This window comes from Culex pipiens, chromosome 2, assembly GCF_016801865.2.
Source record: "Culex pipiens pallens isolate TS chromosome 2, TS_CPP_V2, whole genome shotgun sequence".
Taxonomy (NCBI): Eukaryota; Metazoa; Arthropoda; class Insecta; order Diptera; family Culicidae; genus Culex; species Culex pipiens.
Genome location: NC_068938.1, coordinates 9,954,938 through 9,970,888, shown reverse-complemented (window position 1 = coordinate 9,970,888; position 15,951 = coordinate 9,954,938). Strand labels below are relative to the sequence as shown.

The window sequence follows — 15,951 nt, the reverse complement described above, 5'->3', positions numbered from 1 at the left end:
TCATCAAATTTATCAAATTTTCAATAAATTTTCATTGGATTTTTATTAAATTTTCCTTAAGTTTTTCTCAAATTTTCAGTATATTTTCATAAAATTTTCATTACAGTTTCAATAATTTTTTATTGAATTTTTATTAAATTTTCCTTAAAGTTTCATTAAATTTTCATTAAATTTTCATTAAATTTTCATTAAATTTTCCTTAAATTTTCCTTAAATTTTCCTTAAATTTTCCTAAAATTTTTCTTAAATTTTCCTTAAAATTTCCTTAAATTTTCCTTAACCCCTTCCCGCCCAGAGCAAAATCGAGATTTTTTACGTTTTTCACCATAACTCGTAATAGGATCGACCAAATTTGATGAAATTTTAACGGCCATAAGCTAACAATCTATATAAACTAATGCAGGTTGAATTAGGTCGAAAAAATGCATGGTTGCAGAGAAATTTAATTTTGAAGACACAAATTAGTGGTGCTCTGGAGTAACCATGGGCGTTAGAGGGTTAAATTTTCCTTAAATTTTCCTTAAATTTTCCTTAAATTTTCCATAAATTTTCCTTAAATTTTCCTTAAATTTTCATCAAATTTATCAAATTTTCAATAAATTTTCATTGGATTTTTATTAAATTTTCCTTAAGTTTTTCTTAAATTTTCAGTATATTTTCATAAAATTTTCATTACAGTTTCAAAATTTTTTTATTGAATTTTTATTAAATTTTCCTTAAATTTTCATTAAATTTTCATTAAATTTTCATTAAATTTTCATTAAATTTTCATTTAATTTTCCTTAAATTTTCCTTAAATTTTCCTAAAATTTTTCTTAAATTTTCCTTAAAATTTCCTTAAATTTTCCTTAAATTTTCCTTAAATTTTCCTTAAATTTTCCTTAAATTTTCCTTAAATTTTCCTTAAATTTTCCTTAAATTTTCCTTAAATTTTCCTCAAATTTTTGTTGAATTTTCATTAAATAGTTATTAAATTTTCATTTAATTTTCACTTAATTTTAATTTAATTTTCATTTAATTTTCATTTAAGTTTCATTTAAATTTCATTTTATTTTCATTTAATTTTTATTTTATTTTCATTCCTTTTTCACTTAGTTTTCATTTAAATTTCATTCAATTTTCATTTAAATTTCATTTTATTTTTATTTAATTTTTATTTAAATTTCATTTAATTTCCATTTAATTTTCATAAAAATTTTATTAAAATTGCATTATTTTTTTCGTTGAATTGTTATTTAATCATCAAGTAATTTACATTCAATTTTCATTTATTATAAAAAATAAAATAATAAAAAAAACTATTTGGGAGGTGACCAAACAAGTTTCAATAACAAGTCCTGTTATAAAATCTGATTTTGTTGTTAGAAATTCATGACCATTAGTGATAAGATGAAAAAATAATAGCATCCCCAATACTAAGGCTAAAAATTGTTATTAAACAGATCTTATGAGAAAATTCCAGATAGTAGGAAAATAATAACACTAGTGGTAAACATGGAAAATCATTCAATGATTGATCGCATTATTCATGTGATATTTCAACATATAAAAAACAATCAGCAGCCACTACAACATCTAGGATAATTTTTTCTTTAATTTTTTTTATGCTGGGAATTTTTTTTATCAATTTTCCAAAACCAAATTTGTTTTTTTTTTATTTTGATATTATGGAAGAATTTTTGTTATACTCCCAAGGATACCAATAATATTTTTCCATAACCCGATTTGTTTATATTTTTTTCGATAAACATGACTTGAACAATGCGAAATTTTTGACCAATTTTATTATGGATATTAATTTGGCCATAAAATGTGATTTTTATACTACAACTTATATTAAAATTTAAAAATATGTTTTTTAATAAGTGAGATAAAATCCCACCAAGTTTTTTATAAATTAGTTCGCAAATTTTAAGAGTCTGTAACCCAATTTATTTTTATTTTTATTTAGTTGAATATGCCAAACTATGGCAAAATTTTGAACAAGTTTATCAATGACAATACTTTGGTCGTAAAATGTGGGTTTCAAACTAAAACTTTCATAAAACTTAAAAAAAGGAAAATTGATTTCTTATTTTTTTCCTAATTGAAGTACTTTCTAAGGATATTTTGTCAGATTTTTTTTTAAGTTTCATAGCAAAATACACAATTATTTTTAATATTGGTAAAACTTATGGAAAATTCAATTGCATTATTTGCTAAATTTATGATTGTAATAATTGTTGATAACAGAATTAATCATTTTTCGAACAAATCTAAGTTTTTATTTTGTGTTAGTATAACAGCTGATCTGGGTGTTCCAATAACAAGAACTTGAACTCTTTCAGCTATTTTCACCTGCTCGGAAAGGTGTTGTCCCATCTTCCAATAATACCATGGACTAAATGGAATCATGTTGATTGCTATTATTATCTTCATAAAGTTGATCCAACTAAAGTCACATTTTATTAAATAATTTCTAAGATTAGTAAACACCCTGACCACATTTAATTCCTCTCACACGTGTAGTTTCGGCCTCTCATCTCATCAGACAGCCCAAAATTAACCCAATTTCTTCGCTTTACGACCTATTCTCCCTTTAGCTTCTCTCCGGTGCAGCCCTCACCAGCTTCAGCTTTTCGAGCGACGTCCTAAACGGCAATTACTGCAAACGACTGTTGGGATTTGCCGTCATCTTCCTGGTGCTGCTCTCGAACGGACTAATTGGTGCGTGCTTGACGGCACTGATAAAATTCAGGTAATATTTAACCACGTTCACCGGCCGTCTAAAGTGTGCTAACAAATGTGTCCTCAAACAGCACCGGCCACGAGTACGAGGCGGTTCCGATGTTGGCCATCCTCGAGAACAAAGACTTCCACAAGGCCATTCCGGCAGTTGCCTGTCTGTTGGTGTTGACCTGTTCCGGTGCCCTGTTGGAGCTGTTCCCCGAGATGTACAACCAGATCGTGCAGCTGACCACGTCCGATTGGAAGATACTTGCGAAACAGATTGGCTATGAGAACCGGGACAGTGGGAGTCCGATTTTGGCGGTTTTTACTGGGGGTAGTTTGTGTGCCATGTTGGCGTTTGCGTGTCCGCTGCAGAATTTGGTGTATATTTTGGCCGCTAGTAATCTGCTGGCAACGTTCCTGAGGGCGTTCTACTTGTTGTATATTCCATTCCGGCCGCAGTACATGGAGCAGCAGAGTGAGTAATGATCTTAGAACTGATTTTTAACATAAAATGTTCAGTTTTAAATTAATTTATCTTCACTTCACACTACTTTAGTAAACCTTTTTATTAACAAAAAGGTTAACTAAAGCAAGTATCCAGACTTAGGTTTACAACAGTTTTATAGCATTACAAATAGAATTTGGATAAATTAAAATTAACATACATCAAAAAGTGTGAACAAAGTTTTTCAAAGTCAAGAATTAAAAGAAAGTTGATAAAAAATATTCAAACATGATTTACAAATACCTAATTTAAAAAAAATAGTTTCCTTCACATGTGATTTAAAAACTGTTGACTAATGAAGATTAATAAATATTTCTTTAAATTAAAAATGTAAACAATTCAATTATTTATTTTATATTTAATTCTTGATAATGTATTGATCCTGAATAATTTTAAAATAAGATAAAACTTATTTATGATATTTTTTTCAATTCACCTTTGAAAGCAGGATTTCATGCCGTTGCAAATTTTAATATTTATTTATAAATTTAAAGCTTAGCACATTAAATTTTGATAATTACACAGCTCGACATTTTTGAAGTTGATGTCAGTGAATTTAATGTTATTTTAGATATTTTTTAAAGATTGTTTAAAAAATCTGAGATACCCGGGCAGACGGTAATAACAAAATTCATGCCATTTCAATAACAAATACTGTTAAAATAACAGAAAGTGTTATGGAATCTTCTTGAAAAATCTTATTTTGCATAAGAGTTTGATAACAGTTTATGTTATCATAACAAAATTTGTTATTGGTTTGATATTGGTTGAAAGCCAAAGCAACTTTGGTATAACATTTTTTGTTATGGAAGAATACCTCCAACTGTTATTGGGATGATCGGATTAGTTGTTAAAATAACAAAAAAGAATAACAAAGATTTGTTCGAAGAATAACTAAAAATGTTATTAGTCTGTTATTACAATAACAATCCAATGACAAAAAAATCATAACTACGAATAACAAATCCTGTTATAAATAACATAAAATGTTATTGGCCAAGTATTTTCAAATATCAAAAAACGTTATTCCCAAGTTATTTCCGTCTGCTCGGGTAGTGTGTGATCCTCAAAATAACATAAAATGTCAAATGTGAGGTATAATTGAAAAAATAATGTTGGAAAAAGTATTATAGTTATTTGTAGCTATTTTGACCGGATTTCAATTTTTCTTTTTATTTTTTGATTTAGATAAAACTTTGTCCACTATTGATTCGTTTCTCAATGCTGAAAATGTAAAATTTTGTGAATTTTTCAGCTCAATCAATAAAAGTCATTTCTAAATTTTTGAAAACTATCTCAACGTTTGGAAATTTCAAAAATAAGTATTTTTTACCCATCAAAAAAGTTGTTCTTGATTATAACATTCCGTAATATTTTAAATTGAAAAAAGCAGAAAAATTACAAATTATCAGCTATTCGAAAAAAAAATTCCCGGGTGCTTTTTCCTTCAAAAAATATTTTTAAATTGCGAAAAAAGTAATTTTTTTGATTGCAAGTTTGAATTCAAGATCTTGTTTGTTATTTTACATTTTATTCGACAACATTTTATAATTTTTCCAAAAATTTTTGTTTTTTTTTTCAATATATACAAGATTTTACACCATCCTCGACTCAAACGTAAAATATGCCTTTTTTAGTTCCCTAAAACATATAAAAAATCCAAAATTGAAAAAGTATTTTGGGAATTAAACTATAAGTGATAACAAGTTAAATAAATAAACTGAGATTTTTTTTCCGTATACCCATTTTCCTGTAAACTTCCAACACCAGATCGATCAGAAAATCTCATCTTAAGATCAAGATACAGCTTTTCGAATTTGCCCTTCTGTATTACCTGCCCTCTAAATTTTACGGGAATGCACGGGCAAAATTTCATTCGATTTTTTTTTAATTTCAAATTTTTACTCCTTTGTTTTCTGCAACATCTTCAAATAAAATGCATAAGAAAATGTTATCTTGTTTCTGCTTGAAATTAACAATGGTAAACTTAATTAAAATTTTACAATAGTTCTCTCGATTGCAAATTTAATTTTGATTTGATATAGCCATAAAAAAACTCAAAACTATTTATTAAAAAAATATCTTTATGAATTTAAATTAAACTTGGTAGACAATTTTCAACAATTAAATTTTTTTATAAAAATCTGAACCTTAAAAGGCAATTCCTTTCTGTAAGTTTTTTGAAAACTTTTTCTTACTCTTGTCAATTCCATAGTTATAAGTAATAATTTTTCGATTGAATTACGATGTAAAACACAGCTGAAAGGAACACCAAAACTCTGTTATATACCTAAATGAACTCATTGTAACTTGGATTATTCACAAATAAAACCGAATTGAATTGAATTGAATAAAAGGCAATTCTGATCAAAAATCAAAAAATCAAATTTTTGTCATATCTTCAAAAGAGAGTTATTTTGACCAACTATACCAGTGGTTCTCAACCTTTATTGATCCATTCCCCCCTTGGCTGAATTTCAGGAACATCTCCCCCCCCCCCCCCCTTAACTAATGTCATAATTTTGGTATTATTGTTTGCAGAAACTTTACATTTTTCACAACATTACATTTTTTCTTCACTCACAACAATTTACACATACTTGCAGCATTTTTAAAACGAATTTTTATTATCTGTTTATATTTAATGGAATGCAAAAGCTTACAAAAAAACTTTTTTTATATAATCTGCAATATTGCAAACACTACCAGTTTTTGTTTTTATCAATCACAGACAGAAATTATGACTGATATTTTATGTAAAAAAAAGACGTCAAATAATTTTTACAAAAACTAATATTAGATGCTCGATTATTTTTCAAAGTAATGGAATTTTGCCCAAAAAGATGCGAAAACTCCCAGAAATTAATTAAAATAATGTTCGCAAAAAACGAATCAAAGCAAAAATTCACAAATATATTTTATCAAAAGCTTCCCAGTTTAAAAAAACTAAACTTAACAAAACCAAAGCAAAATTGACATAAAATAAAAATATTTTCAAAAAATTCTCATTTTGAAAGTCAATAAAAATAAGCTTGAATTTATCTAAAAATATTAGTAAAGCTTATTTCTGAAATTGATTACGAAATATGCTCATGTTTAAAATAATGTGAAAATTCACAATTTTTTTATGAAATTCCATTCTTCAAAAATTGCTCATGTTTGACAGAATGCAACTATTTAAAAAACTGATGGCATTATTCAGAACAATTTTACGGAGTTCTCCATTATTTTCGATAAACTTTTTTGAATTTTAGTTTTTGTTAGCTATATTTTTGAAACACCTGCAAAGATGAAATCTAAAGAAATAAAAATTGCGGTTGTATCCTATCACAGAAATTCCCATATATTTCAAATATATTGTGAACTTCAAAGGTTTTAAAAAAATAAGCAAAGATTTATATTTTTTATAAAAAAAAATGCATTTGATTTCTAATACATCGTCATTCCCCCCCAAGAATGGCCAAATTCCCCCCAGGGGGGAATTCCTCACCGGTTTAGAAACACTGAACTATACAAACCTTGTCATTTGCAATTTCATTGTTTTAAATTTTAAATATTTTGTTTTTCAAACTTTAACAAAGATGTTTTCTAACGTTTTTATTTCTTTTAAATATTTATAAATATAAAAAGGTTTTGTTCAATAAAATAATTAAAAAAAAGAATCTAAAATTGAAAAACAGATTAAAAAATTTCTCACCACTTTTCCCAGACGACTCATCCCTAGCCTACAGCCGGCTCAACACTTCCGCCAAACCACCGGCCAAGCCACCATCCTCCTCCAGCAACGGCAATGGCAGCGCCAGCAGCACTTCCCACAAATCCAAGAAATCTGTCTGGTTCTTCCGTAAACCCTCGTCGGGCTCCGTCCTGGCCGGAGGTCGCTCCAGCAAAACCCCGAACGGAGGCCCCCACGACCAGGAACACGAACGCGAATGGCTTCTGCTCGGGGAACCTCCCTCCCCGAAGGCCCCGGACAGTCCGCCGTGCGTCGAGTCGACCATCCTGTCGGACCAGGTGTCGGACATTGAGTGCATTGCGGCGTCGTTGGCCAAGCCGGAAAACACCGACAGTGACGAGGCGGAGGAGGACGAGGACAGTTCCACGGACATCGATGCCATCGTGGACGAGTACCGGCAGAAGGTGAAAGTGTCCGCGGCAGGTCCGCTGGATAGTAGCACGTTACGGCTTCCGACGACCACCAGCTGGAGGTTTACGGTGATCTTGATTGGGTTGATTACGGTGGGGAGTGTGATGACCGCGTGCGGGTTGATGGTTTGGGAGACCAACACGGTTATGGTGGGAGTTAATGGTGAGTAATCTTTTATTAAAATTTCGCTCTCAAAATTGTTATTATTTCCTCTTTCAAAAGTGGTTTTCATTCCATCCGCCATTTTGATGCTGTTTCCGAGGTACGACCAGACGACCTCGACCACGCCCGCGGTGCTCACCTGTGTGATTACACTTCTTGGGGCGACCGTGCTGTTTGCCGCTTCCTTCGTGCTGTCATGGCCTGCTCTGGCGCTGTGGTTCATGGCGGGTGAGTAGATGAATAATAGCTAGAACAGTGACTATGCGTCTCCATCAAAAGACTTGTGACGGAGGTGGATGGTTTAAAAAAAAGAAATCTAATGTAAATAAATGTAATAATGTAAATCTAATGCAAAATTTCCATTTTTTAGCTTTTTGGGTACTTTTGGAACCGCTTTATGTCAGTGGTACTAAAAAAACCCAAAAAGTAAAAAAAAGTTTAAAGGACCTTTAAAAAATACTCTAGAAATAGTAATTATGTTCCTTCAAACATAAAGATTTACAGCAAATTAACAAAAAAAAACTCAGTGTGACCCCTAAATAAAACTTCATGTTTATATTAATTTGGACAGAAAATAGGTACAAGGAACAAACAATTTCCGATTTTTTATTTAACTTTTTAACACTAAGAGTTAAATTCCCAAAATAAGAATTTTAAAATTTTCTAATATGTTTTATATGTTTAAGGTTACCAAAAAAACATCTTTTGAGCCATTGAGTGAGCGTGTGTCAAATCAATTGAAATTAATTAAATTTCCCCGATGTTCAAAAAATTTATCTCCTAAACCAGATTTTGCATCATTATGTACGGCTCAAAAGATGTCTTTTTAAGTACCCTTAAACATATCCAAAAAAATCGAGAGTTAAAAATACATATTTTGGGAATTCAACTTTTAGTTATAAAAATTTAAATAAAAAAATGGAGACTTTTATGGAAGAACTAATAATGCAAAATCATCCAAATAAAAAAATAAAAAAAAAGTTAAAAATCGCAGCTGAAAAAATAACTTTTTGTTACGTTAAGCATTCCATCAACATTTCGATGCCTCTGTTTTCTCTCATGCTAACTAGATAGGAAAACCATCAAACTTAGTACAAGGGAGCACAGAGGCATCGAATTGAGCAATTCTCTGCGAAATTGGCCGATTTCGTCCATTTTATATTTTTTTATTTGGCTCAAACTTTGACTGTTCATACTAAAATGGTACGTAAATATTCGAAAATCTGTAACTTTTCAAGACATTTTCTGATCGATTCCATTCCTTGGGCAAAGTTGTAGGTATTGATGAGGACTATTGAGAAATAATAAGTGCATGGAAAAATTGAGATTTTGTGATACTTTTTTTAATTTAATTTCGGGACCATCTTTAAATCACGTGGACACTTTTATCACTTATATTTAGGGTTAGTGAATTTTCACGATTTCGCGGACAGCTTGAAATTCATGAAATTTGGTTATTTCCTTGAAATCCTGTGAAATTTAACTATTTTCCTTAATCGATGCATCGCGATGCTTACATTTAAAAAAAAAATCATCGGAAAGGCTGTACATTATGTTAGTTGAAAAAATTTATCCTTAATAACTTGATATAGTAAATAAGAATCAAGAATAGATAAATAGGAGATAAAAATGAGCATTTAGAGATCGCATTTTGAAGCATGGATTGTATTTCATCGAAAACTTACCAAATTTTCAAAAATTTCTATCAAAACAATTTTTAACATTGAAAATTGGACCATTAATTTTTATTTTTTTATTTTTCTTCTAACAATTTAATTTGAAGGTACAATTACAAAAGGAATGATAAGTTTTAAACTTTGTTTATAAAATATATAATTCTTTATCTAAACCACTGGGTTTTTAAGAATAATAAAGATTTTTCCTGACTCTCTCAAAATACACGAAACTAGTTGATTTAGTTAAATAGTCTCTGTGGAAGCTGTAAATTTAAAGAATTAATTTTTAATTCAATTGTAAAGATTTTGTTATAGAATACATTTTGCATCTTGTTTATTTAAGAGATAGAGTACTCGTTTTGCAGAGCTTATGATAAGGACGTTGCAAATATTTTTTGAAGTTTATGTCCCTCGACTCTGGCCAAAGTAAAAAAAATAAAAAAAAGCATAAAATTAAAATTATGAGCCATGGTTTCAACATTTTTATGAAAAAAGGGTCCAGTTGTTTTGCTATCATTAGTTTCCAAAATAGCTAAGTATGGACGAAAATTTAATTTTCTGCGAAAAATAAAATTTTTGCCGTGCTGTACATTGGAATTTCATAAAAATTCAAAACATTTTTAAACAAGCCCAAACATGCTAAATATGATTATTTTAGATTGTTTTCAGTTGATTAGACTTCTATTTTCTTGGAATTTTGAAGTTTTTTGGAAAAATTTTGGTTTTGCCCCCTGATTTTTCAGACCAATTTTGAAGGGGGGCGACATAAACTTTGATAAATATTTGCAACGGCCTAAATGTGTTTTACACATTTCACTCTAAATGTTCGCTTTAGTTCTATTTGGTAAACAAAAACACGTTAAGAACATACCTATTACGTACGTAACTAAAAAGACCAAAAAAATAGAAATGATTGGTGAAATTGGTGAAGAACATTTATAGCTGATTGAAAAATATTATTAATTAAGTTATAAAGAGTACTTTGTGTAATTTTTACATAAGATTTTCAAGGTTATTTTAAAAAATTTCATGTTCCGTGAAATATGGTGCTTTGGAATTTTGGCCCCGTGAAAATTGCAATTTTTGAGCGTGAAAAATCACTAAGCCTTCTTATGTCCAAAAATAATGTACAGATTTTATGATAAGGTGTGCAATTTTCAAGATAAAGACACTTAAAGTTTAATTTTAATTGGAAAAATCCCACTTTTCGATTTTTTAAAACAGTGTCCATGATCGTGCATTTCTGAAAATATTTTTTTTAGAAAAGTTCAAAAATTTACATCAAAACTGCGTAAGAGACATTGAAGATTGTATCTCTGGTTCCTGTAATACAGCAAATGAAAGAAACAAAAAACAATAAATTTTAAGTCTTTTTAGTCTCATCCAAAAATCCTGGTCACTTTTTCGTTTGACACTTTTTTAGTTTGTACCCCGTTGGTTGGTCAAAGTCAAACTAAAAAGTGACGAACTGTCACTTTTTACACGGCGCTCACGCACACTATCAAAATACACGTTTGGTAGTGTATGTGAACTCCGTGTAAGAGGGGTGCCAAACTAAAAAGTGACCCCGTTCGTTTGACAACAGTTGGTGTCAAACCATCGGGGTTTGAGTGTATTTTCTAGTAGATACTAATATTTGAGAAACTAATGGTTCATTTGTGAAATTTTATGATCCATTCGAAATAAATATTTTGATTTTTTTTAAATTTAAGAATACAGTTTAATAAGCGTAATGCCAAAATTTTTAAAATATTTTTTTTTCAAAGAGATCATAAAAGTGCATAAATGTTTCAATTGTCAACATTGAAAATTGGACCATTGATTGCTGAGATGTTGCCATAAGAAAATGTGCGAATTTGGAATGATTTAAATACAGGAAAACTTATAATTTTAAATTCCCATCTGCTGCAACCTTCCATCGGCTGAGGAAGTAAAATGTCGGTCCCGGCCTTGGTTGTTAAGCCGTTAAGTCATTCCAAGTGTAGGAGTCGTCTCCATGCTATAAGTACAAACAACACACCAAAACAAGCCTACTCCGGTGGAATCGCTGGCGGCGGTTGGACTCGCAATCCGAAGGTCGTCAGTTCAAACACTAGGGTGGAAGGTTCCTTGGAGTAAAAAGAGGTTTGGGTGCTCTCCCCATTCAAGCTTTCGGACTCCTAGGTTCGAGCAGAAACTTGCAATAGAGACCACAAAAGACCCGGGGGTCGTTAATGCGGATGGTTTGATTTTTTTTATAATTTTAAATGTTATAAAATAAATATGATTATCATAATCTAAAGAAGACATAAATTTCCAGGTCTCTTCCTCTTTATCCGCTGCGACACGTGGTGCTGCCTGTGCTTGGAACGGCCCACCTCGCACGCCATGCTGATCGCTTCATCTTCCGGCCCAACCAAGCGCACCATCCGGGTGCCCCGCCCACCCAAGGGTTCCATCATCTCGACCCGGATCGCCGGCCACAGCTGACACTCGGACAGCTCCGAGAGTGAGTTTTTAGTGGAGGATGACGACGAGGACGAGCAGGAAACGGTGGAGGAGTGGACCGACTGATGGGTTTAGAGCTCGGGCGAGAGGATTTTTTTTCTGTCAACATTCTTGGTGGTTCGTGTCGTGACCCAAAAACCTTGAAACAATCCGATCCGAACAAAAAAAACAGAATGCGTGTTTGCTCTCCCCCGAATGAAGTTTTGAAGTTTAGCTAAGTGTGATTTTACAATAAAAGAAACATTAAAATTATATTTAAAAATGTGATAAACAGCGAAAATTTGTCTCTTCAATGTCAATTTTGAGTAAAAAAAATGTTAACGACTTAAGTGCAGCCACTTTAATATTGAAATTAAAAAAACGAAACAGAAATCTAATAATTATATACGTGTAAGCAGAAAACAAACAGAAGCAAGCAAGCAATCATTGCAAAAGAAGTATTATGCAAAGCAAAGTTAAACGCGGCTAAAATGATTTTAATTAGAATACCAAATCACACAGGAATAAACCAAACAAAAAAAAAAGCAAGAAGACGAGGTAGATTCAGCGATAGCATTTTTATACCGTTTTGCAGAGACTTAGAGTGTAGGTGCAAATTTGCACACAGAATGCTATTTATCAAATTGGAAAAGATTGTTTGAAAAAAAAAATCTCACAGAAGAGCGGCCTTTCAGTAGGGTTTTATAAAACCAAAAAGTTACACACAGTCACAGTCAGTGCAGAGGAAACCAAAGAAAAGTAGTGTTATTTTTTTAAAAAAGAAGCTTGCAAACTAAAACATAAATGGGTAATTCTCCGCCAACTCACACAGCAGTTGCCCCGACCCCTCTTCGATTTGCGTGAAACTTTGTCCTAAGGGGTAACTTTTGTCCCTGATCACGAATCCGAGGTCCGTTTTTTGATATCTCGTGACGGAGGGGCGGTACGACCCCTTCCATTTTTGCACATGCGAAAAAAGAGGTGTTTTTCAATAATTTGCAGCCTGAAACGGTGATGAGATAGAAATTTGGTGTCAAAGGGACTTTTATGTAAAATTAGACGCCCGATTTGATGGCGTAATCAGAATTCCGAAAAAACGTATTTTTCATCGAAAAAAACACTAAAAAAGTTTTAAAAATTCTCCCATTTTCCGTTACTCGACTGTAAAAAATTTTGGAACATGTCATTTTATGGGAAATTTAATGTACTTTTCGAATCTACATTGTCCCAGAAGGGTCATTTTTTCATTTAGAACAAAATTTTTCATTTTAAAATTTCGTGTTTTTTCTAACTTTGCAGGGTTATTTTTTAGAGTGTAACAATGTTCTACAAAGTTGTAGAGCAGACAATTACAAAAATTTTGATATATATACATAAGGGGTTTGCTTATAAACATCACAAGTTATCACGATTTTACGAAAAAAAGTTTTAAAAAAGTTGGTCGTCATCGATCATGGCCGTTCATGGTCACCCGCGACAGACACGGACGACGAAACAAAGAGAAACGCAAAAAGTAACTTTTTCAAAACTTTTTTTCGTAAAATCGCGATAACTTGTGATGTTTATAAGCAAACCCCTTATGTCTATATATCAAAATTTTTGTAATTGTCTGCTCTACAACTTTGCAGAACATTGTTACACTCTAAAAAATAACCCTGCAAAGTTAGAAAAAACACGAAATTTTAAAATGAAAAATTTTGTTCTAAATGAAAAAATGACCCTTCTGGGACAATGTAGATTCGAAAAGTACATTAAATTTCCCATAAAATGACATGTTCCAAAATTTTTTACAGTCGAGTAACGGAAAATGGGAGAATTTTTAAAACTTTTTTATTGTTTTTTTCGATGAAAAATACGTTTTTTCGGAATTCTGAGTACGTCATCAAATCGGGCGTCTAATTTTACATAAAAGTCCCTTTGATGCCAAATTTCTATCTCATCACCGTTTCAGGCTGCAAATTATTGAAAAACACCTCTTTTTTCGCATGTTCAAAAATGGAAGGGGTCGTACCGCCCCTCCGTCACGAGATATCAAAAAACGGACCTCGGATTCGTGATCAGGGACAAAAGTTACCCCTTAGGGCAAAATTTCACGCAAATCGAAGAGGGGTCGGGGCAACTTTTCCCGATTTCGTGTGAGTTGGTAGAGAATTACCCAAATAACAAAGAAAAATCAAATGAATGTGATCGGAGCAGAGTGGGTTGAAATCGAGTCCAAAGTCTTCTCAAAGCTGAACAAAATGTTTCTGTTCTTATCATATTTAATCTACTTGATGGAACTTTAAAAAAAAAAACACACATACTGTAGACAGACGTTTAAATGTTTTTTCCTCGTTAAAAAGCGACTTATTGCTGTCTTTTTGATCGTACCCCATCGTCATCAAACTTCACCAGAAGCGCAGTTTATCCTATTGTTTGTAACGAAACCACGACCCGTTAATGTTGATCATCACTGTACAATGTTTGGACGACAGAGTTATTTGCGGAAATGTGTGATGTTGAAAACAATAAATAAGAAGAAAAAACAACTTTTTTTGGATATGTCTGGAGTTTTTTTTGAAAAGGTCCTATAAACCAAATTTTTATTTTTTGCTTTTTGGGTGTTTTTGAATACCCCTGACTCAAGGCGGTTCTAAAAACACCCAAAAAGCAAAAATTGAAAATTTGGTTTATAGGACCTTTTCAAAAAAAACTCCAGATGTGTTTTTATTTACTGTAGAATTTAAGAGAAATACGGTTAGAGATTGCTTTTTGTGTATCTTACTGGTAATTGTGCATAACAATAATATGGTGGAAAGAGGTTCACCTAGGGGTTCACAAATATACTAGCTTTCAACGATCACTAGCCTTTATGGTAACTGTTTTCTAATCCCTTTTTTGACGGTTTCAAAAAAAATAAAAACTTTCATCAATTAATAGAATCATAACTAGAAAATCCAACTCTTTTGACAAATTTGATGGGGAAGAATAGGTCAATAGGGTCCTCCAAAATTGTTCCAAAAAGTCAGAGGCAAACATTTTTTTTTTTTTCAAAAATCTTCAAAATTTTAATGAAAATAGAAGTCAAATCAACTTAAAACAATCTAAAACGCATTTTTCTGCATTTATAATCATGTTTTCTGCTCTTGATTAGCGACAGTACGGGCACCATATAAACAATAACAAACACTGACACTACGCAAAACAGGGGGTTGCTTCAGCGCCGTACGAGGGACGCGCTCCTTCGCAACTCTTTCTATAAAATTGGTCGTAGAAGGCGTAGATTACGAGATAAAATGTTGGTGTCTTTGACAAAGTTGCTTGGATTGGCAAGCCCAACAACTTTTTAGAAGACAAAAAAAAATCCAAAAATATTCCTGAAAAGTTAGATTTTCAAAATCACCCTAATAGTGAACCACCCTAATATTCAACCAAACCAAAAGTTGCCCTTTCCATTTACAACAACTCTTCTGAAGACACCAAAGCTCCAAAACTTTACCATTTTTCGGAAAATCCATTTTCCACTTAATTTTGCGATCTGGACCACTGTGCAATGACCTTTTCAACGACTGCAAAGGATTTAAATAGTAGTTTATGCAACAAGTTGCAAAAAGAGGATTTTTTCAGCACGAGTCGTACTCGGTGAACCTCGTTGAATAAATACGACGAGTGCTGAAAAAATCAAGTTTTGCAACGAGTTCCATACAACTTTTTTTTCAATTCCGAAAAACACCCATTGAGTGAAATTTTAAGTCAAATTTTCATGTATTTGTCAATAAATCGTTTAAATCAAAACAATGTTGAAAAGTGTTACTTTTCGAAACAAGTGCTGAAAAGTTCAACTTTTCAGCACCTATTTCAGTGCTGAAAAGTAGAACTTTTCAGCATTTATTTTGAAAAGTGTTGCTATTCGATTCTGTTATTTTTGGTACAGAAAAGTAGGCTATTTCGTCGTTCAAGAATGATAGGAAAAGTAAGTAGTTTCACGACGAAATTGCAAAAATGGACTTTTGATTCAATTTAAAAAAAAATAAAATGAAAAAAGTGATCAGAAATGATTTTTAATCGTGTTCTTTAGGGACCATCCATAAACCACGTGGACACTTTAGGGGGGAGGGGGGGTATGGCGATTGTCCACGATCCATACAAAAAAGTTTTTTTTTGTATGGACAATTGTCCACGAGGGGGGGGGGGGGGTTGAGATTCCCAAAAAAGTGTCCACGTGGTTTATGGATGGTCCCTTACCGTTGTACATTAAAATTAACACAGGGAGTTATCAAGATCAGGAGATATCAAGATTACTC

At 31.7% G+C, this 15,951-nt stretch overlaps 2 protein-coding genes across 4 annotated transcripts in view; both read left to right on the top strand.

Moving 5' to 3' along the window:
* LOC120418702 (probable cationic amino acid transporter) overlaps positions 1–12,474 on the top strand; it is a 35,974-nt gene extending 23,500 nt beyond the window's left edge. For all 3 annotated transcript variants that reach the window (XM_052706878.1, XM_039581167.1, XM_052706877.1), the window contains 5 exons: positions 2,583–2,737; positions 2,799–3,187; positions 6,927–7,526; positions 7,587–7,754; positions 11,502–12,474. In XM_052706878.1, coding sequence (XP_052562838.1) covers positions 2,583–2,737; positions 2,799–3,187; positions 6,927–7,526; positions 7,587–7,754; positions 11,502–11,671 — 1,482 coding nt within the window. In that variant the 3' untranslated portion in view covers positions 11,672–12,474. The remainder of the gene's footprint in view (positions 1–2,582; positions 2,738–2,798; positions 3,188–6,926; positions 7,527–7,586; positions 7,755–11,501) is intronic.
* The window catches only part of LOC120418713 (uncharacterized), a 406,326-nt gene that overhangs the window by 47,048 nt on the left and 343,327 nt on the right, over positions 1–15,951 (top strand). The window lies entirely within an intron of this gene.